This window comes from Procambarus clarkii, unplaced genomic scaffold (assembly GCF_040958095.1).
Source record: "Procambarus clarkii isolate CNS0578487 unplaced genomic scaffold, FALCON_Pclarkii_2.0 HiC_scaffold_98, whole genome shotgun sequence".
NCBI lineage: Eukaryota > Metazoa > Arthropoda > Malacostraca > Decapoda > Cambaridae > Procambarus > Procambarus clarkii.
The window spans coordinates 538322-566036 of NW_027189131.1; the positions used below are offsets into that span (position 1 = coordinate 538322).

The window sequence follows — 27715 nt, forward strand, 5'->3', positions numbered from 1 at the left end:
TTTTAAATAAATAAAAAAACACGAGAATGTGACCCTCGCTATTAAAGCTTCTGCGTACCTCACCCCCCCACCCCCCACCTTAACCTGCTTCACATGCCCCGATCTCCTGGGGTTCATCCCTCCATGGAAGGGGGGGGGGGGGATGTCCCTCCATACCGCCAACATTACAAAGATGCCAGCTTCGTACAGAGCACCTGTTCACTCTTAGTTTAAGACTTATCTTCCCTACTTTCTCTTATTTTCTCATTTCGCCATTTCAACAGGTCAAGTGGAACAGTCCAGTGGCCCATGCGGTTACCTGTAAAATCTGTGGGGGGCCACTTGACTTGGGCATCTGTTCACCCTTGTAGCAGGGTTAGGCTGTCTTAGGGGACATTCTGTCCACACATAGGAGAACAAGTCACTGAGGGCTACCCTCTGCGAGTCCCAACCAACCAAGTGGAATATCCAAGTGTTTATCCAAGTCGTCTGAGCACTCTCAAACCCACTGAGGGGGATCTACCCCTCAGAGCAGGTTTATGACTGCTGGTGCTGATGACTGGTAAGGCTTGCTGCCTGCTCTTCCATTTGTGTTAATCATCACCATATGATTATCAATGAAAACCAGGTATCGGAGGAGGTTAGAGCAACAATTAATGCCACCTGAAGAAGCAGGTATGGAAGAGGTAGCTGCTGGACCCTCAGGGCTCTCCCCTACCGTGACCAGTGACATTGTCACCCCACCACCCAGTGATGGGTTTGTTGAGGTGGTAAATAAGAGGCTGAGAAGGAAACGAGGGAAGCAGAAGCCTGGTGAACAACAGGGTGGAAGGCGTCCCGTAGCACCAAGGAGCGAGTACACACGTCTGACCTTCCCTAAAGGCACGAGTGTGGCTGACAGGATTGTGTGGAGTAAGAAACTGAGCGTGGTGTACCTACCTGGCTCCTCAGGTGTGGTACGTCCACATGTCAACTCCCCATATGTGTATGTTTTAAGAGAAGCAGCAGGTTGTGGAGGCTCTTCTACAAGGGAAAATAGGTGATGTAAAGCTCTCCCCTCTAGATATTCCAACACGGAACAAGAAGATGGATGAATACCTTGTCTACAGTACAGTCACGGGTATCCACTAGAGTGGGTCTATGAATTAGACGGGGTACACAGAGCACGAAGATTGACTAAGAATGGTAAGCCTACTGATCAAATAGTCATAGTCTGGAAAAAGCCTGACCCGCCACCTGACCAGTATTGGTTTGGTGGGTTGTATGCGCGCCCCAGCACGTTCAGGGTGTGGGAGCCGAACCCTGTGGAGTGTTACGAGTGCTGTGGCAGTGGCCACATAGCTAAGTACTGCTGGTGCCCCACACCCAAGTGTGCTCTGTTCCGGTCTTCATGCACTGAAGGACTGTCAGTATGAGAAGACCAGAGACCAAAGAAAGTAGGAGCAGGAACAACAGAACACTGCAACAGCAGCAGGACAACAACCTGAATCTGTGGCTCCGTCTAAACCGCCGCTGAAGTGTTTCAGATGTGGTACGGAAGGAGTCACCATCTAGCACTCAGACTGTACCAAACGACCAGCCTCCCTTGGCACAAGGAGGCAAGTGCCCGAGACACAACAAGTGCCTACTGATGCCGGCTCTAGTACTGTTGACCCATCCCATAGTGGTGACAGTACCAGCAACGCCCCTGACAACACACAACAGCCTGAGACAACAGTTAATGGACAGTTGGCAACCTTGCAAGCACGGGTAGCAGAACTGGCTGAAATTATACAGACGCTACGTAGGGCTCCTCCACAAGAGATACAGCAGCCTCCTCACTGCTGTGTCACAGCCGTGGCCCGCGCTGGTAAAGGTTCCTGCGGTGGTGGTGGTGGTGGTGGTGGGTGACGGCGGCGGCAGCAGAGATGAGAGCGACAACGGTGGCGGTGGCAGCGACGTCGTCAGTCAACTCAGGGATGACAGCAGTGTTAGTGACAGAAACATTAACTGGAAGAGGAAGTCGATCTGCATGAGCATATTTTAAAATGATTCATGACCTTTGTTACGACCCTGGGTTCTCCAGTGGAAACCAGAGGTCAAAATTGAGCTATTAAACTTTCTGGTAGTACAGTTGTGCATCTCGAATGGCAATTGTTTGTATCTTCCCTGCCAGACGTAAGACTATTATTGTTTCTCAAAGAGCATTTAAAGACTGAGCTGGGGGTTGATTATTGAATAACATAGGCACCAACTTTGCTTACTAATACTTTCTAATCATTCATAAAGTAACAATACGTTGCATAGGGGAAATCTTTAATGTGCTTAGCTGCACGATCAATTAGGCTCCTTCCGGCACCACGACATGAGGGAGGCTAGCTGGTCGCTAGGAGCTCTCTCTCTGCTGTGGCTGGTGTTCGTGTGGATAAGACCTACTCTGTGGCTGCACCCCTACTCTTCTCCCTTCTCCTCTTACTTATTTCCCTTACCTGAAGTTCCTGTATCCTTAAGTTAAGTACGGGGCATTATTAAGTGAACCTACTCTGGTAGTAAATATTGGTGAGACCTGGGGTTAGTATTTGCCAGTGTTTTGTTTACCCCTAAGTGTTGTGTTTTGTATTAGGGTACCACATGGTCTCACTACCCTAAGCTGCATCCAGCTTCAGCGCTTATCCAGTAGTACTTTACCCTAGCTTGTTATTAGTGTAACCTTGTATCCTGCCTATGTGGACCAAGGCTTTTAACGTAAGATAGTGTGGTAAAGTTATTATTATTGTTATTGCTGTGAGTGTATATGGGGGGTTGTTAAGGGGTTAATAAATAAGTACATGAATTACAGAGTATCTCTTCTTCCAGTGTGGGAGCGCATTGATCAACCCTTAGACTAACATATATGGTCTTGTAGCAAGTTATTACTACTGTGGATAGTTTATTTTGGGGGCCGGGCCTTTTAGCTCTCCCATATTTGATACTCTTGTCTTCAAACTACCCTTACCTCTTAATAGTACCAGTACCCCATAGAAGCCCCACATCTATTTTTGTAACAACCTTAACGAACGCGCTAAAGCCAAGTACAAGAATTAAAAATATAATATTCTGAGTGACAGTAATTATGCTATACGACTTAGAGAACATTCACTCGTGGACCATCCCGAGTTGCTCAGTGATCAAGAAACTGATTATGTCACCAGATGTTCCTGACAACACCAAACGCCAGGTTGGTGTGGCTCTTTACGTCGTAGTCACTTATTGACACATTGTGTAAGTGGGACGAGGACAACAATAGGACCACCAGTCCCAGGGAGGAACAACACCAAGACGATGGCTGCTGTTGACACAAGAACCATTAGGTTTCTCAGTTGGAACATTCGTAGCATCAACAAAAGACTGAATGACCTTATTGCACATGTTACCAGTAACAACAGATATAATTGCTTTACAGGAGCCCTACACGTCCAATATGATAAACAAAACCCCACCAAAGATCAGAGGGTATGCATCGTATAACAACAGTAACGCCACAGGCCTATTAACATACATCAGAAGTGATTTACCGCACATTCTTGTGAGCACGTCACACAATGTACACACAGTACCATCACTTTCATGTACAAACTACAGCAGGCCACTTTTCATTCCTCAACGTATATGCCAGAAGCCAGAAACTCTGTGTAACATTGCTCCCAGATCTAGACAATCATGGGACAAAATACATGGGAGATTTTAATGCTAGACATATTACGCTGGGAGACATTACTAACAACGATAATGGATGCAAATTTATCAAATATGTTTATGACAACAGATTAACCGTGTATACTACGGATACCCAAACTCATTTATTGGGAGGCAGACGATTATGTAATGGGTAGAAACTGTGTGCAAAATAGGATGGAATGTTCGTTGGTAAATCACTTGGTGATCACTATGCAGTTTCTGCTTCCTATGAGGTACAGTGTGATGTACCTAATAGACACCAGAGATGGAAAATGAATATTCCATATAGCTTGCATGACCACTTTATTAATTATATATCAAAATGGTATCAAGATTACACAATAACAAATGTACAACCCTTCTCCAGAGATCTCCAGCGGGATCTCCACACCCCCATTCAGCAACGGTAGACGACCACTGACAGCCAGAGCTCGACGTCTGCACCCTCTGGTGGCGCAGCCAGCACTCCACTACGACACATGGGTGTGTTGGGGAACAGGTCGTAAGCCTAGCAGAAGTGGGCAACACCTACCACCACCCAAGTGGGTCCTTGACCCCGTATTTGTTAAAGAACATGAACGAGTAAAGCAACTTGGAGATACGTACAAACGAACCAAAGCACAAGGTGACTTGCATGCATTTCTAGTGGCAAATAGGTGAGACACATGAGCAACGTTATACGTAATAAACATTGGGAAGAGTTCCTACAAAGTATAAATGAGCAAACAACACTTGTTGAAGTTTGGGAAAAGATACGAAAAATCTCTAGAAGCAGCCCAACCAAACCGCTGCACCACAGCCCACTAGAACAAGCAAACATCCTCCTTGATCAATGGGCACTAACATCGAGCTACGACTCACTCCCAATTAACATACAGCACAAACTTGATGATACACGCCCCAACAGACAACGAACCATCAATCTTGCCTGTACAGCTATCGACGTGTCGGACCTTAATGATGTAACTGAATGGGAATTAAATCATGCACTACAGATGGGAAAATCAACTGCTCCTGGAGAGGAAGGTATTACTTACAGTCTACTGAAATTAGTCTCACACGTACCAGTTAATCCACTATTAGTGTTGTACAGGGCGTGAGACGTGGCGGTTTTGACATGGCGGGGCCTTTCACTTCCTCCTGTTTTGCGGGTGAATTCCGTCGGACTAGAGTTCTCGTGCAAGGCTGGTTATCCGGCCATTGAGTTGGTGATGTGCGACATGCTTCGTGTCCCGGTGGAGGCTGTATATGGAGTTGAGCTTGTTACGGCCCACCGGGTGATTGTCAAGTTCGTGCGGGAGGTGGTGTATCGGGACTTCCTCCGGCGGTACGAAGGGCATTCGTTGCAGTTGCCGGATGGCGCTGGCTCCGTTACGATCTCGGACCGAAGTGGTGCCGTGACTTATGTCAGTGTGCACGGTGCGCCCCTGGAGTTCCCTGAAGACCTTCTCCGGCGCTTCTTCGGGAGGATTGTGCTGTCATCAGTGTGCGGGTGAACACGCTTTCCTCGGGGAAGTATGTTGGGAAGCAGACAAACGTCCGTACCTTAGGTATGCGCCTGCGGTCGGATATCCCATCTTCTGTCCGGCTGCTGGGTTACTACGTTCAGGTGTATTATGCCCGGCAGCCCCGTACTTGTTTCCGGTGTGGCCAGTTAGGGCATCAGGCTGCCGGGTGCTCTGAGGCCCCTGCTGCATCTGTTAACTTGTTTCGGGAAGAGGATTTCCCGCCGCTCCCTCAGGGCGTGGATTTCGGAGATGAAGAGGGGCAGGTCCCTTTCGCTGCTGATGCGGCCCCCCCTGCGTCACCCGACATGCCCCCGGTGGATGTTGTCCCTCCGCCGAGTGTTCCGGTGGCTCCTCTCGCTGGTCACTTCGCTGTGCCAGTTGCTCCCAAGGGTCTTCCGGATGGTCTCTGCGGGTCATCTGCGTCTTCCTCGACTCCTGCTGCTGCGCCTGGTCCTGCACCCTCGCCAGGTGTTACGGCTGTGCTGGGTGTTGGGGGGGGGGGGGGTTGCAGAGCATCCTGTTGTGTTCGGCCCGGTTCCCCATGTGGTTGAGGCTGCTGCCGTACTGCGACGGGCGTTGGTTCGCCCGGTTCGTGAGGCCCGTGGTTCTGGGTCCGCCTCCGGCTGTGAGGATGTGCAGCCAGTGTCCAAGCGTTCCAGGCGTTCTTCTACTGCTTGGGCTGATGTGGAGGACTACGATGCAGGTGGAGCTTCGGGAGATGATGTGGCGATTCCGGGTGCTACGCACTCTACGTCGCTGGTGGTGGCTGATGTACATGTGTCTGCTGTTGACGATGGTTATGCGTCTGATTTACCTCCTGTTCTTTCTCCTACAGAAGGTTCTACGCAGTGGGAGGTGGTTGCTCCTACAGACGTGGGTGGTGTGGGTTCTGGTGGGAGCCGAGGCCTCAAGCTGGTGCTGAAGAAGGATGCCAAGCGTGGGGGGTCCAAGCAGGTGCAGCATTCGGTGGTTGACGCGGGGCCCTGTGAGGCAGTCGAGGAGGCTCCCAGTGCGCTGCCCATTGCCCGGCCTCGTGGGAAGGAGCCTCTCCCTATCGTCTTGGCCTCCGGAGTGGCGCATGATGATGAGCATCCTTTGCGGTTTGACATTGTTGACCGCGTGTGTCCTGTTCCGTGGTGCCCTTCTTCCATCTGGGTTCGACGGGCTCAGTGTTTTATTGTGGGTGTGCCGGAGTTAATGCCTGATCCTCGTACGGTTTGTAATGATCCTGTTACGGAGGACGTCATGTTACTTTGGGAGGCGTATTGTATTCGATTCCCGGTGGTGGAGTGGCCGGATAGGTATGAGAAATTTTAGCAGTGTGTGCTTGCTGTGTGTTTGGTGTGTGCTTGGACCTGTGGTTTGTTTGAAATGTGTTGTACCTATTGTGCGCCCTTCAGGACGGTGTTATGTTTGTTCTCATGACTGTTGTTTTGTTGTATTTCTTATATTTCCGGTATTGTTTCTTTTTCTTGTGTTTTATTATGTTTGTTTTTGTTGTCGGCCCTTCAGGCCGGTGTTTAGTGTCTTTGTATAAATTTGTATTGCTTTGTTGTGTGCTGAAGTGTCTTGTTATGTTTCTTGCTGTACTTTGTTGTTATATTCTCGGTCCTTCAGGCCAGTGCATGTATGTTGTTGTGTTTGTGCCTGTTTTGTTTTCAGGTGTGCGTGTTATGCTTGTTTATTATTATTGTTTATTTTGGCCTCGCCCTTTGTTTACGGGGCGGATGGCTTGATGTGTGTTTTTTTATTCCTGTATTGTTTGTGCTGTGCGTTTGACCTGGTGGTTTTATATTGCTTTACCTGTTGTACGTGTTTGTTCTTTATGTTTTGTTTGGAATGTATTGTGTTTGTCCTGTTCTGTTTCCTGTTATGCCTCTTGATGTATGTTGTTTTTCTGGAGGTTTTGTTTTGTGATGTTGCTGTGATTGCTACTTTGCCATTGAATTATGTTTTGTGCTTTGATGTATGCTGTATTTTTCTATGTTTTTCTCGTGTATGTGTTTTGTTGTGCTATGCTGTCGGCCCTTCTGGCCGGTGGTCTATTGTTTTCCTTTGGTATGTATTCTGTATTGTTTTTATTGTATTTAATTTGCATGGTTTGCATGTAAAAATAAAAAAAATAAAAATAAAAAAAATAGTGTTGTACAGAATGAGTTTACGTGAAGGAATATTACCTGATGCTTGGACAAAGTGTCATTGTTCCCATCCCCAAACAACACTCAGATAATTATAGACCAATATCTCTAACATCGTGTGTCTGTAAAGTGCTTGAACGTATTGTTCTTAACAGACTCGTGTATCGTATACAGGAGCACCTGTCACCCCAACTGTTTGAATTTATGCCTGGGCTCAGTACACAACACTGTTTTGCTCAATACTTTGCACATATTGAAACTTCCCCTCAAACAGTCTTCATTGACCTAGCAGCAGCTTTTGATACAGCAAACAGAGAAATCATACTGGAACAGCTTGCCGAGCTGGGAATACAAGGAAAAAAACTGAAATGGATAGAGGGCTATTTGTCTAATCGAACAGCATATGTTTTGTTTAATGGTGTTAAAAGCACAGAGAGCAAACACTTTGAACTGGGAACTCCACAAGGAGGGGTCCTCAGCCCCTTGTTGTTCAACGTTCTGATGCATAAACTTATTAAAGATTTTCCAACTAATAATGAAGACACTGTCATTTGTTATGCTGATAGCCTGTAAACATATGCCTCCGAGCCTAGAATGCAAGTTTTGCTCGATGCTTTTGCTACTAGAGCTGAGGAATGTGGCCTCCTTATCTCTGTACAGAAAACTCGTGCCCTCATTACATGTGGTATTCCACCACCCAATCATCATATAGATGGGCGAGCACTTGAGAACTGAGAGTCTTACAGATACCTTGGTGTCCCCATTAACGACCCTGGGTACCTTTCTTCTCTCAAGAGGAGACTGTGGGAAAGATTAAAGCCCTTGCGGGTCCTTGTTGGTGTCAATCATGGAATCAAGGTGAGACTTGCTAGAATGTTTTATGTATCATTTATACGCTCTGTGATTGACTACAATGCTCTACATCTCACACTGTATACTGACAAAGAGCTGAAATCTCTTGAAACCTTGCAAAATGAAGCTATGCGTCTCATCCTTGGGGCTCCAAAGTCCACGAGAATAGGTAATATGAGAGGAGTTAAAATTACCTACCATAAGTGAGAATTTTGTCTATTAGCACAGTTTTCGGCATGAAGGCATTGAGTAGATCTAGACAACACATGAAGTTTAAGCTAAACTTTCTAATATGCTGCACTCACATGAGTTCTATAGAAGAACGAAATCTGATTATGTATTTTGGTTCTACAAGGTAGCCAACTCCATCAAAATATTAAATATGTACCCAACTCAATGATTAATCAACCAATTACTCCATGGGATAACTGGGATCTATCAGTTGATTTTGTAAATGCGCCCAAGAAAGATAGTGTGCACTCTACATTATTAAAGCAGTTAACACTGAAAAGCATCACTGAAAGTACTCAGAGTATGGGTAACGATGTGTATCAGCACTATACCAACGGCTCTGTAGAAGGTGGACGATGTACCGGATGTGCATGCAATACATTTGAACAATCTTCTCTCGTACATACAGCAATGAAGCGCGTCAATGACTGAGCAAGTACAACTCAAACCGAACTTGCAGGCATATACTTTGCCATGTGAATTTTTAAAAGAAAGGCAGTGGACTTTATACTGTGACTCGCAGAGTGCACTCCTGGCATTGAACGCACATAGTAGTGACACCCATAAAATAGTCAGTGATATTCGAATGAATGTTTTAGCTGCTAAAGAAAACAGATTTGAAATTAAATTCCTATGGATACCATCACATGTTGGCATCTCAAGGCATGACACTGTTGATATGCTTGCAAAGACAGCCTGTAGAAAACCAGTGGTAGAAATTGATATGGGTGTTTCATTAGCAGTGACAAAGAGAATACTTAAACAATTATCTAATGAAGATCTCACTGACCTAACAAATTCACAAAGACCTGAAAGTTGTAGCATTAATTATTATGATAGATATCGTGAGGAGACATTCAAATATGGGACTAATAGAACAAGAACCCGCAATGTGATGTTATAGTGGCCAGAATTCGCCTGGGATATAAACGTATCTGGCAGCTTAACTCTACGCTATCTATACATATTTTCATATAACACACCTGCACATTACTTGTTCATCTAACACAACTGCTCCTATACTTACACTTTTACCCACCAACACCTACTTGCCGACGACCCCTCGCCTCCACCCACCCACCGCAACCCACAAACAACCCGCTTGCTGACGCATGCGCTCCCTAGGGACTCCTCGGAACCACTTGTGACTACGGACACATGCCACACCTGAGCAGGGGGCCTAATTGGATCACCTACTCAAGTGTTGCGCATGGTCGTAGTCATACTTTACATTACCAATAGTGAATTGGCATCAACTATATCCCGCCTAACTAAACTGCTTAACTTTTTGAACACCTTCCCGTTACAGTTACGGCCACAAATATATTTCTGGTTAATGTGCCATGTGAACGACTGATGACATGCGAAAACATGCAAGAAAAAATATAGAATGCTTGACTATTAAACAGCTAGGTTAACAAAAAGCAACGTGTCCTGAATTTAAGAGAATACTATGGGTAAACAATTAAGGGTCAGGAACCGAAAAATATTGACTAAAAATCGATTATTTTAGAAATACTCCAGTTAAATCATGTGGGATGTCGCATCAGAGTCGTGAACGTTTCATTCTTATTTTACAGGTTATTCCCCCCCCCACCCTTCCCACCACCACCTTCTGCACAACATACTATCTTCGCTGGCATGGGCGAGCTGTCACGCATGAGTGTTGACGAAAAGTAGGATTTACTGCAGAAAAATTGGAGAAATGTATATAAATATTTTTTCTCATATTTGGCACCCGCGCGCATCCTTCAGTCAGTAGCGTCTCGGCTTCCAGAGAGAAGAGGTGGAACCCACTCGTGTCGAAGCACTACTGTGTCATGGCGTAGTACACAGTTGCACCGTTCTCATACACACGGTCCTGTGCGTCATAAGAGGAGGAATGTGCTATATATGTTGAGGGAAGGTGGTGTGAAGTGAGGCACTCTCAGCTCAGCGAGATCATCGCTCACCAACAGTTTCCCCTCCTCCTCCTACCTCTGCTCCCTCCCCACCACGATGGGGACCAGATGACCGCCTTCTCATGTATATGCAATAAAGTTATTGAAATATAATTTTACTTTGCCCCCCTAACAACCACGACTGCAATGCATGTTGAAAAAGTATCAGAACAAAAGTAAATATGCAAAACAGATGCTAATAACGCTAATGGCGACCAATTTGTACCCTGAAATGTTGTAAATATATATTATACACTATTTTTATGTATGTATGTATATTACGTACATATGTTAATGTTTCTGCATTTTTTCCTTACTTCATTTCATATCATTGACTTACAACCTTCACAATTTAGTCTATGAATGCCCACCAATATTTAATAAACCATGCAAGTAAATAAATAAATTTGAACTACCATATCCATAGTCGATAACTTTAATGTCAATTATCTAAATCTAGAAGTTCAACTTTGAGTCTGCTTCAAAAATCCAGTTTCTGACTGATTCTCGCCATTTTTACATATAATGTGGACAACATTCTGTTCTACGATCCCATAGACTGCACTTTTTAATATACCCCACACATGCGGGGTTAATGTATATTTTTTGTCTAAATTTGGCACACATTTCGAAGCCCATATTTACGATTATTTTTTTACAGTAACTTATACTGAAAACCTATATTCTAAATCTATGAAAATGAAGATCACACGCTGTTCTGAGAGCCTAATTCCACCAAATGAATAATTGGTGATATTCTCTATATTTTAAGTTGCTTTTAAAATCTTAAAATTGACTTATTTTTTAATTTCTAGTTTTTCATGTTACGTTATTGTTCATTTAGACAAAGTTGGAGCATTTGCCTGGTAGATTATGAAGAAAAATAAAAGTAAAAGCGTTTGAGCAAGTTTGAGAAAAACTTATCCCATCCCCTATTTTGAAGGACATAATCAACTACCACCATAAGAACACTACCTGCCACCAGATAATTAAAAGCATCTAGGAGATGTGAACCACTTTTCATAGTTTTTCTAACCAAATACATGTGCCGTGGAGAAAGCCGTCCAAGCCTAATAATACAAGTACTTAAATGAAACAATTACTCTGTTGTACAAATATATTACACCCCCTCTGGACTACTGTATTCAAGCATGCACACCACCTTAGGGGAAGGAACGGCTTTGGAAGATTTTCTGCGAAATCTTAACTAAATTACCATCATCCCAGAGCCAAGTCGACTCATACCAGGGTAGACAGTGTTTCATTGCAAAGATCACAAACACGTCTGAGTTGCAACTCGCACAAGGATCAACACTTTAAAGTTTAATTAGCCAAAATAAGATCGACAACAGTTTTTTCACCCACTGGGTAATAAACCCATAAAATATCCTACTCACCCTTGGGGGGCCTCGTAGCCTGGTGGATAGCGCGCAGGACTCGTAATTCTGTGGCGCGGGTTCGATTCCCGCACGAGGCCGAAACAAATGGGCAAAGTTTCTTTCACCCTGAATGCCTCTGTTACCTAGCAGTAAATAGGTACCTGGGTGTTAGTCAGCTGTCACGGGCTGCTTCCTGGGGGTGGAGGCCTGGTCAAGGACCGGGCCGCGGGGACACTAAAGCCCCGAAATCAACTCGAGATAACCTATAACCCAGCAATGCAATCAATAGTAACAGTTCAAAATTTAACTGGAAATGGTACCCCTTAGGTAAATTCAGGTGAATTTTTGTGAATATATTTAGGTATTCAGTGTGAAATATATTTAGCAAATCTTAATGCTGAGCTATATGTTTTAACATGGAACAAACTACTTATTTCCTTGAAAGAACATTAAAATCTAGTAACAGTTTAGTCTAAGGTTTATGTTACAGTAATTCCACACAAAACCTTAATGGCAATTGCTGCTAAAGTTAAGCAAGTTTTGGTTAGATTTTCAACTGCAATGATCAAGTGTTTGATAACTGCCCTAACATACCTGGCAGGTATTACTGCATACAATATATTTTTTCAGAATAATGCTTTTTAAAAACGTGAAATCTGTACAAACCTTGAAGGGCCCCTTTGTTGCTTCATGCAAAAATGCAGTCACTTTGAACTAGAGTGAAATTAACTAATATTTGAATAGCAGTCCACAACGTTGAGAAATATCGTGGCAACAGTAATTTCACTCATGTTGGGTCAAACTGTCTGCCAGGATTTATGGTGAACGACCAGTTGCACATTGGAGTCGGGTGATGGCAGCCACTGTGAGCAGACGTGACTGGTCACTTCTGCCTGCTGTGTAGCTGGTGTGCCAAACTAGCAGTTGGTTGTCGTGGTGGTTTGCTGTAACCTTGTGCCAGGCGTACACTGTGTGATGGGGGGTGCCCCCCATTGCCCCCGTGTTGAGGGCTCAGTTTGTTGGACTGGAGATTTCCGGCAAGATGGACTACCCTAATGTTGAACTGACACTGATGTGCTAGGTCTGGATGTGGCTGTCGTTTGTGAGGTGGAGCTATTAACTACCCATCGGGAGATGAAGTTGGCTACTGAAGAGGCTTACCAGGTGTTTCTGCGTCAATTTGAGAAGCAGACATTCCAATTGCCAGGGTGATGCTAGGTAAGATGCTGTCTGACCAGAGTGGCGTGTTGATGTACGTGAGTGTTCACAGCACTCCCATTGAATTCTCGGAGGTGTTACTGTGGAGATACTTTGGGTAGTTTGGTTAAGTTGTGCGGATAAATGTTATTTCGAACAGTCGTTTACGCGGCGTTCAAAATGGCATTCGCACCCTTAAAATGCGGCTTCGGTCGGATATCCCATCTGTCAATCTCATGAGGTTCTACATCCGTAGTGCATTATGCCCAACAGTCCCGGACGTGTTTTTGTTGAGAGATATTGGACCACCTGGCTGCTGGGTGCTCTGCGAGCATCCTAGAGAGAACATTTATTCCACGTGGAACATTTTCCTTCACTAGCTGTTGACGAGGCTTGAGGATGTGGCTGTGAGTCTTTGAATGCTGTGCCTCTCCGTGCATTGGACGGGGTGGCTGCTCCATCTGGTCGAGTGCTGGATGCTGTGCCGTTGATTGGATGTGTGTTCTGAGGTGGCTGTTCATGCTGTCGACATGGATGTGGAACGGTGGATCGGCCTCACTACTTCCCTTTTCAGCAACTGTTTTGCTCTGTGCTCCCTAGGGTTTCTGTCTGTTGTGCCCCGCCATTTCTGCCTGCTGTGTCGGTGGAGTGTGGAGAGTTGTGGCCTCTTGCTGTGCTTGCCACCTCCCCCCCCCCCCACCCCCTCTCCCATGTGGTCGCTACTGCCGAGGTCCTGCAGCGTGCCAAGGATCAGACTCCCTGCTCTCACGGGTCTCTAATTCTGTTGCTATGGAGAGTTCTGATGATCTATGCCTGGATCCTAAGTGTTCGAGGGGCTCTTCGCCTAGTTTGCTCTCGGTGAGTTTCGATTGGGCGGCCGTTAACGAGTTCACAAATTGTGTGTCTTCTGACAGCGAGGTGGTGGTACCTGGTGGTGGTGTGGCAGATTCGGCAGGGGTTGGTTGCAGAGATCTATGTGGAGGATGTGGGCGCAGATGTTGGGGGTTCTGCGTTTAGTCCTGTGTGCCCCATGCCCCTTGCTGTGGGCACCTTGGAATGGGAGGTGGTGCCCACTCCTGTGGTTGTCTGGTGAGGCCCGTGACCTAGTGGTGGTCCTCAAGATGGATGTGCACTGGGCGAGCTGCTTTGCTTTTCCCCACGTCCCGTGGTCCAATGTGCAGCGGCAGAGTTAATGCCCTCTGCGGCTTCGACCCCCTGTACCACAGCCTCTTGCAAGTTCGTCAGTGCTGCTGGGATCCGTGAACCTGCCGCATGTGTGGGTGCAAGTGTGCAAGGTTTTAACTGCGGTATTCCAGACTTTATGCAGTACCCTACGCCGCCGCCTTACTCGGGGGTGACTGGGTGGTATGGGAGGCGTATTGTACAAGGTCTCCTAGGCTGATTTTCCAGACATGTGTAGTCATTCTTATTCATGTGTATGTCGTGGGCCTTCCAGGCTTTTGTTTTTATTGTAAATATGTAATGAACGCATAGTGTGGGTGATTTGGTGTCCGGTTCGGACAGCCTTGTGTATTTTCTTTCTGTATGTATTTGTTGCCATGTACTGATAACCTTGTAAATGAAGTTATGTCATGTAAATACTATGTACTTAAATGGGTATAAATTGTACAAGTTTAAATTTTAAAAAGAATGGGTAAATACTGGTTTGGTAACAGGGTTGTTGATTTGTGGAACCAATTACCACGTACCATGGTGGAGGTGGGGTCCCTTGATTGTTTCAAGCGTGGGTTGGACTTTGAGTGGGATTGGGTGGTCATAAATATGAGCTGCCTCGTATGGGGCCAATAGGCCTTCTGCAGTTACCTTTATCCATATGTTCTTATGTGTGTGATTCATGTGTGTGTTGGGTTTGGGGCTTCTTGTTCTGTTACTTTGTAATTTTACTGTAGGTCTGTTTATTTGTCTTGTTTTTATTGTTTTTTTGTAGCATGCTTTTGCATGTAAATATATATATCAAAAAATACGGTTGCACATTACAATGAGGTCTCTGAAGTGGTAACCGAGATGTGGCTTACACCAACCACGTTTTAAGTAATATTGCGTCTTGTCTGAAGGACAAACTTTTAAGTTCGATCTCCATGGAAAATTGTGATCTGTGTAATAGCGTGGAGTGCAGAGCGGGACGAGTGTGTGGCGAGTCAAGGATCTGGTTATGATATAGAACAGATTCCTTGATATACACGAGATCTGTTATTATATAGGCTTTGGCACAGATTATACTGTGCCCAGCGCTCCCTTTTTCGGCGGTCGGAGCCGGGTCTTGGTTGCTACGGCTGATCCCTGGAGGTCTCTGTCTGCGGCCCAGGAGCACACCGTGATGTGCGATCACCGGATCTTGTGGCAGAAGTCACCTCGAGCGCATGATGCTCGAGGATCCTTATCGCATTATGGCCGTTACCTCCAACAAGTTGGAGATTGCTTCATCGAGGAAATCCTCGCCCCAACCCACTACCTGGCTTTCTGGGAATCTATGGAAGCCAAGAATTCCAACAATAGTGGTCCTCCAGGCATCCCCCGGGTTCTGCCGGGGTGAGGAGGTGGAGGGTTCCATTGGCGCCAAGGTCCCTCACCGCCAAAGATCTGTCACCACTTAACCCCCCCCCCCCCCACTACTCGATGGGCTAGGCAGTTTCCTCCTCACTGGACGACTCCGATGAGGACTGCTCCATAGTCCTGCTATATAATAAGAACAGATCTTCGGCAGCGAAAGTAATTATATGCCCTGAAGGAGGCAATGAACTATACAATTGAGAATAATTTACATGATGTCATCATTCATACAGACTAAATCTTCGCTCCAGGCATTGTTATCTAGTCAGCACAGAGATAATATACAACTCCTCACAGAAATTCAACATATAGGAAAAGATGCCCATAATCGAGGGCTGTCAATCACCCTAAATTGGATACCAAGTCACATTGGCATAGGTGGTAATGAAAAAGCAGACTCACTAGCAAAAACTGCCACTGCTCTACCTGTTGTACAGGTTCAAATACCTCCAAGTTTCTCACAGATAAAGGAGCAAATCAAGAAGAAAATATTCTCAACTATCAAGAGTCGCCACAGAGCCAAAGTAGCGGAAGGAAGATCCACTGCGATATGGTACGAACAAGCCACTGGTTACTCCTCTTTCAAGCCTGGCAAAAAGATATCCAGAGACATTGCAGTAGCCATACACAGACTCAGACTTGGTTACAAGTGCTGCTGGGTGGTAATGAACCCAACAGTTAAAGAGTGTCACATCTGTGAAACTGAAGCAGAGGCGCCGCTATTGCACTACTTACTGGAATGTGAAGCTACTGAACCCCTGCGCATCAAACTCGATATTAATCCAACGACAGCAGCTGCATTAGATGCACATTCCACCGCGACTACAATTATTAGAAAAGTTGTTGAGGAATGGGACTCATTAGTGAGCATTCTGCATCTACATCCGCCACCAAGATAATGTTAATAAAACAAGATTAAAACCAGTGCACTAAAACAGAAGCGATAAATAAGCAGGGGAAAAGGAGAAGTCCTCTCCTCCATTTTAAACTTAGACCCAAATATCACAGGAAAAAGGTTATTATGTATAACCAAACTCAATTACGGGCTCACCATAGCCCGTGCTACATGGACACTTCGTCCTGAGTAGCTAAAGCTTTAACAACAACATTCGGCAGCGGCGCATGTCCCCTCCGGAGACTGGAGGGTTACACCCTCCGAGGTGGAGCCTAATCGCCCCTTTGAGTTCTGGGTGAACCTTTTTTCCAGGCCCTCGCCGCCGGACAACCGGCCTATTGAGCGCGGCTCTGGTCCTGCCGTTCAGCGATTGTTAGAGCCCATTATCACCTATGGAGGTCCAGATCGCTCTACGGACAAGTAAGGTCTCTGCACCCGGTCCTGACGGGTAACTATGCGTCTTCTCAGGTCCATACCGCTCAGGGTGCTCACTAAACTGTTCAATCTGTGGCTGGCTAGCTAGCCGTTCCCTACCACGTCCTTTCCGTCATGCAAAACGATGCTGATACCCAAGATTCCTAGGCCAGAAACCCCCTCACACTATCGCCCCATTACAATGTCTTCAACAATAGTGCGGCTGTTCCATAAGATCGTGAACAGCCGAGTTTCTCGAGCAATCAGAATCGACAGGAGGTAGAAGGCATTCATCCCTGTGGATGGATGCGCTGAAAACCTGGCGATCCTAGATGCTCTTCTATCTGAGGCACGTGTGCTGAAACATCCGGCGCATCTTGCGTTCCTTGACATGGAGAAGGCATTCGATAGTGTCGACCATGCGGCCATAGATCGTGCCATGGAGCGCAAGTTAGTCCCTAAGCCTCTTAGGGACTATATTATGTAAGGCTATGATGGCACCTCGACTGTCATATCCAGCCAGAAGGAGAAATCGAGGGTAATCCCTGTGACTAGAGGAGTTAAACAGGGAGATCCCTTGTCCCCATTTCTTTTCAATTTGGTGATTGATGAGGCAATCACAATGCGAAGAAACTGGAGGTGGGGATTCGGGGGGAGGAAAAGGTGTCCGTACTAGCGTTTGCTGATGATTTGGTCGTGGCAGCGGAGACGCCGGCCGGCCTTCAGGCGTTGATAGACGTTATATGTGACACCTTGAGTGGCATTGGCCTGAGGGTCAACGCAGGAAAGTGCCGTTCACTGAGCCAGCAAATTGATGGAAAATCCAAGAAGTGGTATCTCGCGTCGCAAACGAGATTCCACGGCAGGGGCGCAGCCATGGATTCTATTGGCATCAGTGACGAGTATAAGTACCTAGGTATTCTCGTTGGTACCGGTGGCAGGGGCCTTTCCTATGGCTATGTTTGAGGAGGGGATTATTAACATCACGCAGGCCCCCCCTCAAACCCCAGCAGAAGTTATACGTGCTGAAGCACCACCTTATTCCTAAAATGAACCATCGTCTGATTCTAGGTACGGTGTTTAAGACTCGGCTAGCTAGAATCGACCGGAGGATGAGGCAGGCTATTCGCAGCTGGCTCCGTCTTCCGCACGACATCCCAAATGCATTCTTCTACGCCGACTGAAAGGACGGTGGTCTTGGGATGCCCGAATTTGTTTCGTCAATCCGGCTGCACAAGAACAAGCGTTTTGGCAGTCTGTTGGAGTCGGCTGACCCAACGGTTCGGGCAGTGGCCCTTCTACCGGCTATTCAGGAAAAGATGCGTCGGTGGATTGGCACCGGCCTTAATTGGGGGTGACCCGGTAACCAACAGAGCCGAGTGCTCTCTGACATGGCGGGAGCGGCTTTACCGCACGGCCGATGATGCTGGACTGAGGTCCTCGTGCATGAGATGGATCTCGTCCGGCACCCGCCTACTGAGCGGTGGCGAGTTTGCTCACGCTGTCCAAGTAAGAGCTAACGCTTGGCCACGCCGTCAAGAGCCGCTAGGGGTCGCCCAGGTGCCAGCGGCATGTGTGATGCATGCAGGAACCCTTGGGAACATCTTACAAGCATGCCCAAGGACGCATGAAGCACAGGTGGTACATCATGACGATATCACCCAGTTCGTAGCTGGTCATCTGAGACAGCGAGGGTATGAGGGGGTGAGAGAGGTGCGGATACCCGATGGTGGGACCTTTTCCAAGCCAGACATCATTGCTTGCAAAAGCAGCGAGGCGGTAATTCTAGACACCCAGGTCTCGGCTGACGGCTTTCCAATCTCCCGGCCACACCAGAGCAAATGTGACTGGTTCGGCACCCCCGAGATCCTTCAGTCAGGGATTACACCGGTTCTAATGCAACCTCTGCCTCCTCAATTACCTTGAATTAGAGAGGTGGGTTCAGCAATGAGAGTGCCCGTGTACTTAAGAGGTTGGGCTTGACTAACGGAGATTTGGAGATCTGCTCCGTCAAAGCCCTAACCTGGACGTACTCGATTTATCGTATGTGGTCCAAGAGCACGGGAAGGGGATGATAATGATCACCCCTGGACATGGGCATGGGTGGACTTCCCTTGTGCCCCGACACCCAGAAGCGACTAGGGTGAGTGGATTCCGGCTAAGGTTACCGGACGTCATCTTGGGGTACCACTTCCCCAGTGGCTGATTTTAGGGATTGTGCGTGGCTTGACCGAACCCGTGAGATAAGCTACGGCTGGAAGGACACATGCATGCCTTGCATGTGTCCTTGCCTCTCTGGGGGCTTGACTTGTTCAAGCCAGGCATGCCCTCCCCGTGATGTGTATTTTTTCCATACATGCATGACATTGAAGGTGATCGTCTCCTGTCGGAGACTTTATTCATTTAGTGGCATGCCTCTTATTTTGTTTCAAATTAAATTTTAATGTATATCCTTTTTTTATGTATCTCTATGTATATTTATTTATATTTTTTGTTTTGTTTTGTACATTGTAGGCCACAGCATGAATTTTATTTTATTTTAGTTGTAATGTGTTTTTTAGGGTTACTGCTGTGGGGCCTATGCGGCCCATGCCTTGTGGCGGCTGGGTCGCTGGGCTCCATAGCTAGATCAACACCCTTCCCCCCCCCCCCCCCCCCCAGAGTGGCAAGGGGAGCAAAGGGGGACAAAAAGAAAGTGCTGCCCTCTGCCAGTGCATTGAATTATGTCCTGACCGCTTTGCCCCCGTGTGTGGCTCTGATGGCTTCTCTTATGACAACCACTGTCCCTTCTATCGCCTCGCCTGTTTATCAGGAAGCACATCAAAGTTGTTCACAAAGGTCTGTGCAAGAAGAAGAGGTAAAAGCAGCCAGAGAAAAAAGAAACCAGTCGTGTGCTACAGTAGCCAGTGTGCTCTTCTGATTGTGGTGGGGAAGCACAGGCAGGACACCTTTTCTAACCAGCCATGGCACGTTTCTGACATGATGTGTAGAGTGTCAATGTGTGGTCAATTCTTAAGATGTGATGCAGACAAGGACAATTATGTCAACTCCGATGAATTACTTAATTGCACCTCTGGTTCGTTCTTCTTGGCCCATTCTGAGCAGGAAAATGTACTGACAAGGGCACTGTGTATAGATGCTATAGTAGATGTAGCAGACAACAATCATGACTTGACGCTAGATTTTGAAGAGTTTACAAGAATGCTGAACCCAGACTTTCGGCCTGCTCATAAATTATGCTTGTTAGATGGAATGAAATACGACGATGGAGAAGACGTGTATGTTGATGGGAATCTATCTATCTCTCTATCTGTGCACGCGTGTGCGTGTGCACGTGTGTGCACGTGTAGTTGGGTCTACATGTTTCCAGATACATCAAAGGACAGGAACAGTGAATTTGGTGGCAAAGATTTTGACACAATTACACTGATTTGGTGGAAGAAGATTATGATTTGTCTGTGGGAAAATATTGAAGAATATTTGATTGAGGAGGAAGATGAATACCTGGAATAGCTTTTGATGAGCTACTAAATAAACTAGGGAAGCACCGTAAGCTGGAGCACCACAACTGGCTGTAAAGAGAATAGCTTGGCAAAGGGGCAGAAAGTTTGACACACCTGAAAATTGTTAGTAATGAATTGTATTTTTAAGCAATAAATTTTAGGAAAAAAATTGCACATTTCAGTCAAACAAGAAATGCGTTTAGTAAATTATTCTTAATCTCACCACACAGGTGCAAACTAAACAACTGTAAGCAAAAATACGTATTCAAACTTTAATGTTCTATTGTTATCTTAAAATTTATATGTTAACCGAGTCGGGTAGCGCCTCACGGAGTTGAGAGAAGCAACAGTGAACATTATTGACACTCGCAAGGTTACATACACTGGGATGCTCTCTTGAAGGTACCAAAATTTGGAGGGGGAGTAACCATATATGTTAGGGACAATTTGAAATGTAGTCTCAAAGAGGGAATCAAAACTGAGCCACACACAAAAACTATTTGGATAGAATTAAACGAAAAAGCAAATAATCTTATAATAGGAGATATATAGGCCACCAAATTTAGACAATGGAAACAAAGCATCTATGGGATGAAATATCTAGAACATCTAGATCTAATAGTATTTGTGTCATGGGTGACTAATTTTAGTGGAATGAACTGTATTAACAGAACGGGGAATAACGAAGCAGAAGAATTTATTGAATTGATTGACGATTGCTTTCTTACGCAACACATTAAGGAACCAACGCAGCAACATAATATTTTAGATTTAGTGTAAACTAACAGGGAAACATATTAATGATATCGAAATCGGGAGTGAATTAGGGAACAGTGATCACAAAGAAGTTAGATTTAGCATTGAGTGGAATAGATCTGCAGGAGAAAATTTTGTTGCCAGATTTTCGTAAAGCTAATTTCAATATCCTACGAAATTTTTTAAGGCAAATAGATTGGAAAGTCTTAGGCATAGGGGGGAGCGGTCTAGGAGCAAGACGTGAACCCTGCGATGTGTGATGTGAAGGAGGATTTCGATTCAAAATATAACTTATTTACAAATATTTTAAGTAAAGCACAGGAAAGTACTCTTCATCCTTCCCCCTCTCCCCCCCCAATCCATACCCATCTTACAAATTGAATGGATCAAATACAAATGACCCGAAATGGATAACAAAGGATCTGAAAATCCTTATAGGTAGACAGAGCTTGGTACAAAAGGATTAAGAATGGGGAAGTCGGGTTATAACAAGAATTCGCACAACTTGTTAGAAATGTTAAAAGAGATAAGGAGAGCAAAAAGAAACTATGAAGTTCGTATAGCAGGCCAAGCAAAAGCAAATCCTAAAGGTTTTTTCAGTTATATCGAACAAAGGTTAGGGGAAAGGATAGGTCCATTAAAATCCTAGACAGGTCAGATAACAAATAAGGACGGAGATGAGTAGTAATTTTAATATTTTCTCTGTATTTACTAAAGAAGAACTTAACTATGCCTTCAGCCGAACAAGCCTATGTGGGTGTGGACGAGGACAGGTTGACTAGTCTAACAGTTATCAGGGATGATATTATTAAATAATAAAACTCAAACCAAACAAATCCCCAGGCCCAGATGAAGTGTTTGCCAGGATGCTTAAAGAATGCAACGAGGAGCTTTGCGATCCATTGTCTGCCATATTTAATAAATCATTAGAGTCAAGCAGAGTGCCAGACTCGTGGAAGCTTGCTAATGTGGTACCAAGTTTTAAGAAAGGAGATAGATCACTTGCATCAAACTATCGGCCAATTAGCCTAACGTCTATTGTGAGAAAGTTACTTGAATCGATAATTGCAAATGTTATTTTTTAATAACAAAAGGAAGGTTTAGTTAATGATTTGGTGAGTTTGGTTGGAGCTCTGAGAGCAGAGATGGATTCCCTGCGGGAGGAGGTACGACGGCTGAGACTTCGAGAGGAAACGAAGGAGGAGACCAGTGTTGACGAGACCTCATCGTGGAGAGTAGGGAAAGACAGGGGTCTTAAGAAGACCTTGACAAGGCCGCCTACAGACGCCGTAAGGACGGCAAATTCATTTGCCGTGTTGGAGGAAGAGTGCTGTAGTGCGCCTGCAGCGAGGAAATCAGCGAGGAACGGCGGAGCGCAGGCCCCTCAGGCTGCTCAGAAAGTTAGGGCAGTACCGAAGCGAATTTTGGTTGTGGGAGATTCCCAGGTGAGGTATTTAGACAGAACGTTTTGTGCCAGAGATAGGGGGAACAGATTAAGGGTTTGCTATCCGGAAGCTGGAATTGGTGATATTGTTGAAAACATGAATGATATTATGACGGGAAATGGGAACAAACCCATTATTTGTATTAGTGCAGGCGGTAATGATGTTGGGCGAGTTAGGAGTGAGGAACTAATACAGAGATTTAGGACAGCCATTGAATTAGTTAGGAGCAAGGGAGGAATCCCGATCATATGTGGCATTCTTCCAAGAAAGGGAGTGGGAAATGAATGGATGTCAAGGGCACTTGCTGTCAATTGCCGGCTGGAAAGATATTGCAAATCAAATGCAATATCTTTCATAGACAACTGGGAACGCTTCTATGGAAGAAATGAAATGTATGCACGTGATGGGGTGCATCTATCGAGGGCTGGGGTTGTTGCTGTTGCGAACTCGTTGGAACCAGTGGTTAGAGGTGTTTGTTTGGGTTTAAACTGTTAGTAGATAGTGGTACAGGAATTGATTTGGAGGAAGGAGGTAATAAAAGTAAGTGTTCGTGGGAGAAAAGAATTGGCAAAATGATCAGGGAAAGAAAAGGGCCTCAAAATAACAATTCACTTATGGTATATTACACTAACAGTAGAAGTCTAAGAAATAAAATTAATGAATTAAATGCTCTTGTCTGCACAGAAAAAATAGATATTATTGCACTTACCGAAACGTGGATGAACGTAGAAAATAGAGAACTATTAGCTGAATATCAGATAAATGGATTTAAACTATTTCACACAGATATATTAGACGAGGAAGGGGAGTAGCCATATATGTTAGGGACAATTTGAAATGTAGTTTCAAAGAGGGAATCAAAACTGAGCCACACACAGAAACTATTTGGATAGAATTAAACGAAAAAGCAAATAATATTATAATAGGAGTTATATATAGGCCATCAAATTTAGACAGAATGGAAGCAAAGCATCAATGGAATGAAATATCTAGAGCATCTAGATCTAACAGTATTTATGTCATGGGTGACTTTAATTTTAGTGGAATAAACTAGGTGAACAAAACAGGGAATAGTGAAGCAGAAGATTTTCTAGAATTAATTGACGATTGCTTTCTTACGCAACACGTTAAGGAACCAACGCGGGAAAATAATATTTTAGATTTAGTGTTAACTAACAGGGAAACACAAATTAATGACATCGAAATAGGGAGTGAGCTAGGGAACAGTGATCACAAAGTAATCAGATTTAGCATAGAATGGAATAGACCTGTAGGAGAAAATTCTGTTAAAGTGCCAGATTTTCGAAAAGCTGATTTTAATAGCCTAAGAAATTTTTTGGGTCAAATAGATTGGAAACTCTTGGGTATGGGGTGTGGGCCGGTCTTAGAGCGAGACATGAACCCAGCGATAGGTGACGTAAAAGGGGATTTCGATGTGGATTTAATATATAATTTATTTAAGAATATTCTAAACAAAGCACAGGAACGTAGTATACCATACAAATTGAATAGGTCGAATACTAATGACCCAAAGTGGATAACAAATAATTTAAAGAACCTTATAGGTAAAAAGAGAGCTTGGTACAAAAGGATTAAGAATGGGTTAGTCAGGTTAGAACAGGAATTCATACAACTGGTTAGAAATGTTAAAAGAGAGATTAGGAAAGCAAAAAGAAACTATGAAGTTCGCATAGCAGAGCAAGCAAAGTCAAATCCTAAAGGGTTTTTTCAGTTATATCGAACTAAGACTAGGGAAAGGATAGGTCCATTAAAATCTGAGACAGGTCAAATAACGGATAATGACAAGGAGAAGAGTAGTATTTTTAACAAATATTTTATATCTGTATTTACTAAAGAAGAACTTAACAATATGCCTTCAGCCGAACAAGTCTATGTGGGTGGGAATGAGGACAGGTTGACTAGTTTAGTAGTTACCAGGGAGGATGTAATTAAACAATTAGAAAAACTAAAACCAAACAAATCCCCAGGGCCGGATGAAGTGTTTGCCAGGGTGCTTAAAGAATGCAAAGAGGAGCTTTCCGAGCCACTGTCTACCATATTTAATAAATCAATAGAGTCAGGCAGAGCGCCAGAGTCATGGAAGGTAGCTAATGTGGTACCAATTTTTAAGAAAGGAGATAGATCACTTGCGTCAAACTATCGGCCAATTAGCCTAACGTCTATTGTGGGAAAGTTACTTGAATCAATAATTGCAAATACAATTCATCTCCATCTTGAAAAACATAAATTAATAAATGAGTCGCAACATGGTTTTATAAATGGCCGTTGATGTTTAACAAATTTGCAAACTTTTTATTCCAGCATAGTTGAGGCAGTTGATAGTGGTAAGGATTGTGATGTTGTGTACCTTGACTTTAGCAAAGCTTTTGATACAGTGCCACATGAAAGACTAATTAAAAAAATAGAAGCTCATGGTATTGGGGGTGCTATATTAACTTGTATTAGGGCATGGCTATTCCAAAGGAAACAGAGTTAGTATAAATGGGGTTAAGTCAGAGTGGGATAATGTTGTTAGTGGAGTACCTCAGGGCTCTGTCCTGGGACCTTTGTTGTTTAAAATATATATAAATGATTTAGATTCTGGTTTGAGTAGCAACATTTGCAAATTTGCCGATGATACGAAAATCCGTAGGGAAATCAATTCGGAGGAGGACTCGCTATCACTTCAAGTTGATCTAGATAGGGTTTTGAAATGGTCAAAGGATTGGCAAATGCAGTTTAATGCTGATAAATGTAAAGTTCTGAGGCTAGGTAATGATGATAGAGTTACAAGATACGAGCTAGATGGTGTTGAGATTGCGAAGTCGGATTGCGAAAGGGATCTGGGAGTTATGATTAGTAAGAATTTAAAACAAAAGGATCAATGCATGAATGTTCGGAATAAGGCGAATAGGACACTGGGATTTATTAATCGAAGCGTTAGTAACAAGACACCTGGTGTGGTTCTTAAGCTATATCTTGCTCTGGTTAGGCCCCATTTAGATTATGCAGTTCAGTTTTGGTCGCCTTATTATAGAATGGATATAAATTCACTTGAATGTGTCCAACGTAGGATGACTAAGTTAATTCCCCAAATTAGAAATCTTTCATATAAAGAAAGATTAACAAAGCTTAAATTGCATTCACTGGAAAGGCGAAGAGTTAGGGGTGACATGATAGAGGTTTACAAGTGGATGAATGGACATAACAGGGGGGATATTAATAGGGTATTAAAAATATCAACACAAGACAGAACACGAAACAATGGGTATAAATTGGATAAGTTTAGATTTAGGAAAGACTTGGGTAAATACTGGTTCAGTAACAGGGTTGATGATTTGTGGAACCAATTGCCGCGTAACATTGTGGAGGTGAGGTCCCTGGATTGTTTCAAGCATGGGTTGGACATGTATATGAGTGGGATTGGGTGGTTATAAATAGGAGCTGCCTCGTATGGGCCAATAGGCCTTCTGCAGTTGCCTTTGTTCTTATGTTCTTATGCTATACCATAGGAAACAGAATAAATGGGGTTAAGTCAGAGTGGGAAAAAATGTTTAAGTGGAGTGCCTTGAGGCTCTGTATTGGGACCTCTGTTTATAATATATAAATGATTTAGATTCAGGTTCGAGTAGCAACATTTTCAAATTTGCCGATGATACAAAAATCGTAGGGAAATTAACACGGAAGACGTCTTGCTATCACTTCAAGTTGATCAAAATAGGGTTTTGGAATGGTCAAAAGATTGGCAGTTGCAGTTTAATGCTGATAAATGTAAAGTTTTGAGGCTAGGTAATGATCATAGATTTACAAGATGCGAGCTGAATAGTGTTGAGATTGCGAAAGGGATCTGGGAGTTATGATTAATAAGAATTTAAAACCAAAGGATCAATGCATGAATGTTCTAATAAGTCAAATGGGACACGGATTTAATAAATTAATCTAAACCTGGTGTTGTTCTTCAGCTATATCTTCCTTTGGTAGGCCCCATTTAGATATTCACTTCAGTTTTGGTCGCCGTACTATAGATTGGATACACATTCACTTGAACGTGTCCAGCGTAGGATGACTAAGTTAATTCCCCAAATTAGAAATCTTTCATATGAAGAAAGATTAACAAAGCTTAAATTGCATTCACTGGAAAGGCAAAGAGTTAGGGGTGACATGATAGAGGTTTACCAGTGGATGAATGGACATAACAAAGGGGATATTAATAGGGTATTAAAAGTATCTACACAAGACAGAACACAATGCAAATGGGTATAAACTGGATTAGTTTAGATTTAGGAAAGACTTGGGTAAATACTGGTTCGGTAACAGGGGTGTTGATTTGTGGAACCAATTACCACGTAACGTGCTGGAGGTGGGGTCCTTCGATTGGTTTAAACGTGGGTTGAACATGCATATGAGTGGGATTGGGTGGTTATAAATAAGAGCTGCCTCGTATGGGCCAATAGGCCTTCTGCCGTGACCTTGTTTTATGGATGCCATAAGGGACTATGTGAATGTTGCATGTCATCTTGTTAACTCTGGTGCCCAAGTAATGAATAGGTTTAATATTGCAAAATTAACGTTACTTTATTTGACTTCATAAAATGCAATGGCTGAATAATTTTTTTTTTTTTTAGGTGAACATATGGAAGAAAATATTTTTGGATATACCCATTTAATGAGGGCTGCCAAAGATGGGCTGACCTCAAGAGCAGTTCTCCTTCGTCAAGGTAACTGTTTAATGTTCACTACACCTCTTCTCAAATAGGCAGGGATGTTGATTTGTGGATTAATAAATTAGTTAATAAATATTTAATAAATTTTATTAATAAATAAAATTGTCGGAGGTACGACAGCTGAAACATCGGGAAGTAACGAAGGAGGAGACCAATATTTACAAGACCTCGTCGTGGAAAGTCGTTAAGAACAGTGGTCTTAAGAAGACCTTGACAAGGCCGCCTACAGATGCCCTAAGGACAGCAAATTCATTTGCCGTGTTGGAAGACGAATGCTGTGTTGAGCATGCAGTTCACTCTAAACGGAAATCAACGAAGAGCAACGAAGCACAGGCCCCTCAAAGTGCTCAGAAAGTTAAGGAGGTACCTAAACGAATTTTGGTTGTGGGAGATTCCCAGGTGAGGTATTTAGACAGGACGTTTTGTGCCAGAGATAGGGGGAACAGGTTAAGGGTCTGCTGTCTGGGAGCTGGAATTGGAGATATTG

General features: G+C 44.2%; 1 protein-coding gene across 1 annotated transcript; it reads left to right on the forward strand.

Moving 5' to 3' along the window:
* The first annotated feature begins 18893 nt into the window (after positions 1-18893).
* On the forward strand, positions 18894-20313 carry LOC138360157 (follistatin-related protein 1-like). The gene is made up of 2 exons (XM_069320101.1): positions 18894-18943; positions 19818-20313. Exons 1-2 carry the CDS (start codon positions 18894-18896, stop codon positions 20311-20313), a joined length of 546 nt encoding a protein of 181 aa, XP_069176202.1.
* The last annotated feature ends 7402 nt before the right edge of the window (positions 20314-27715 follow it).

What these genes read in the sequence shown, in the direction of transcription:
- LOC138360157 (XM_069320101.1), top strand. Translation starts at nt 18,894, where the DNA reads ATGGGCATGGGTGGACTTCCCTTGTGCCCCGACACCCAGAAGCGACTA. An exon ending in GACACCCAGAAGCGACTAGG is followed by an intron (nt 18,944 to 19,817) that starts GTGAGTGGATTC and finishes TCAATTCTTAAG; the next exon opens with ATGTGATGCAGACAAGGACA.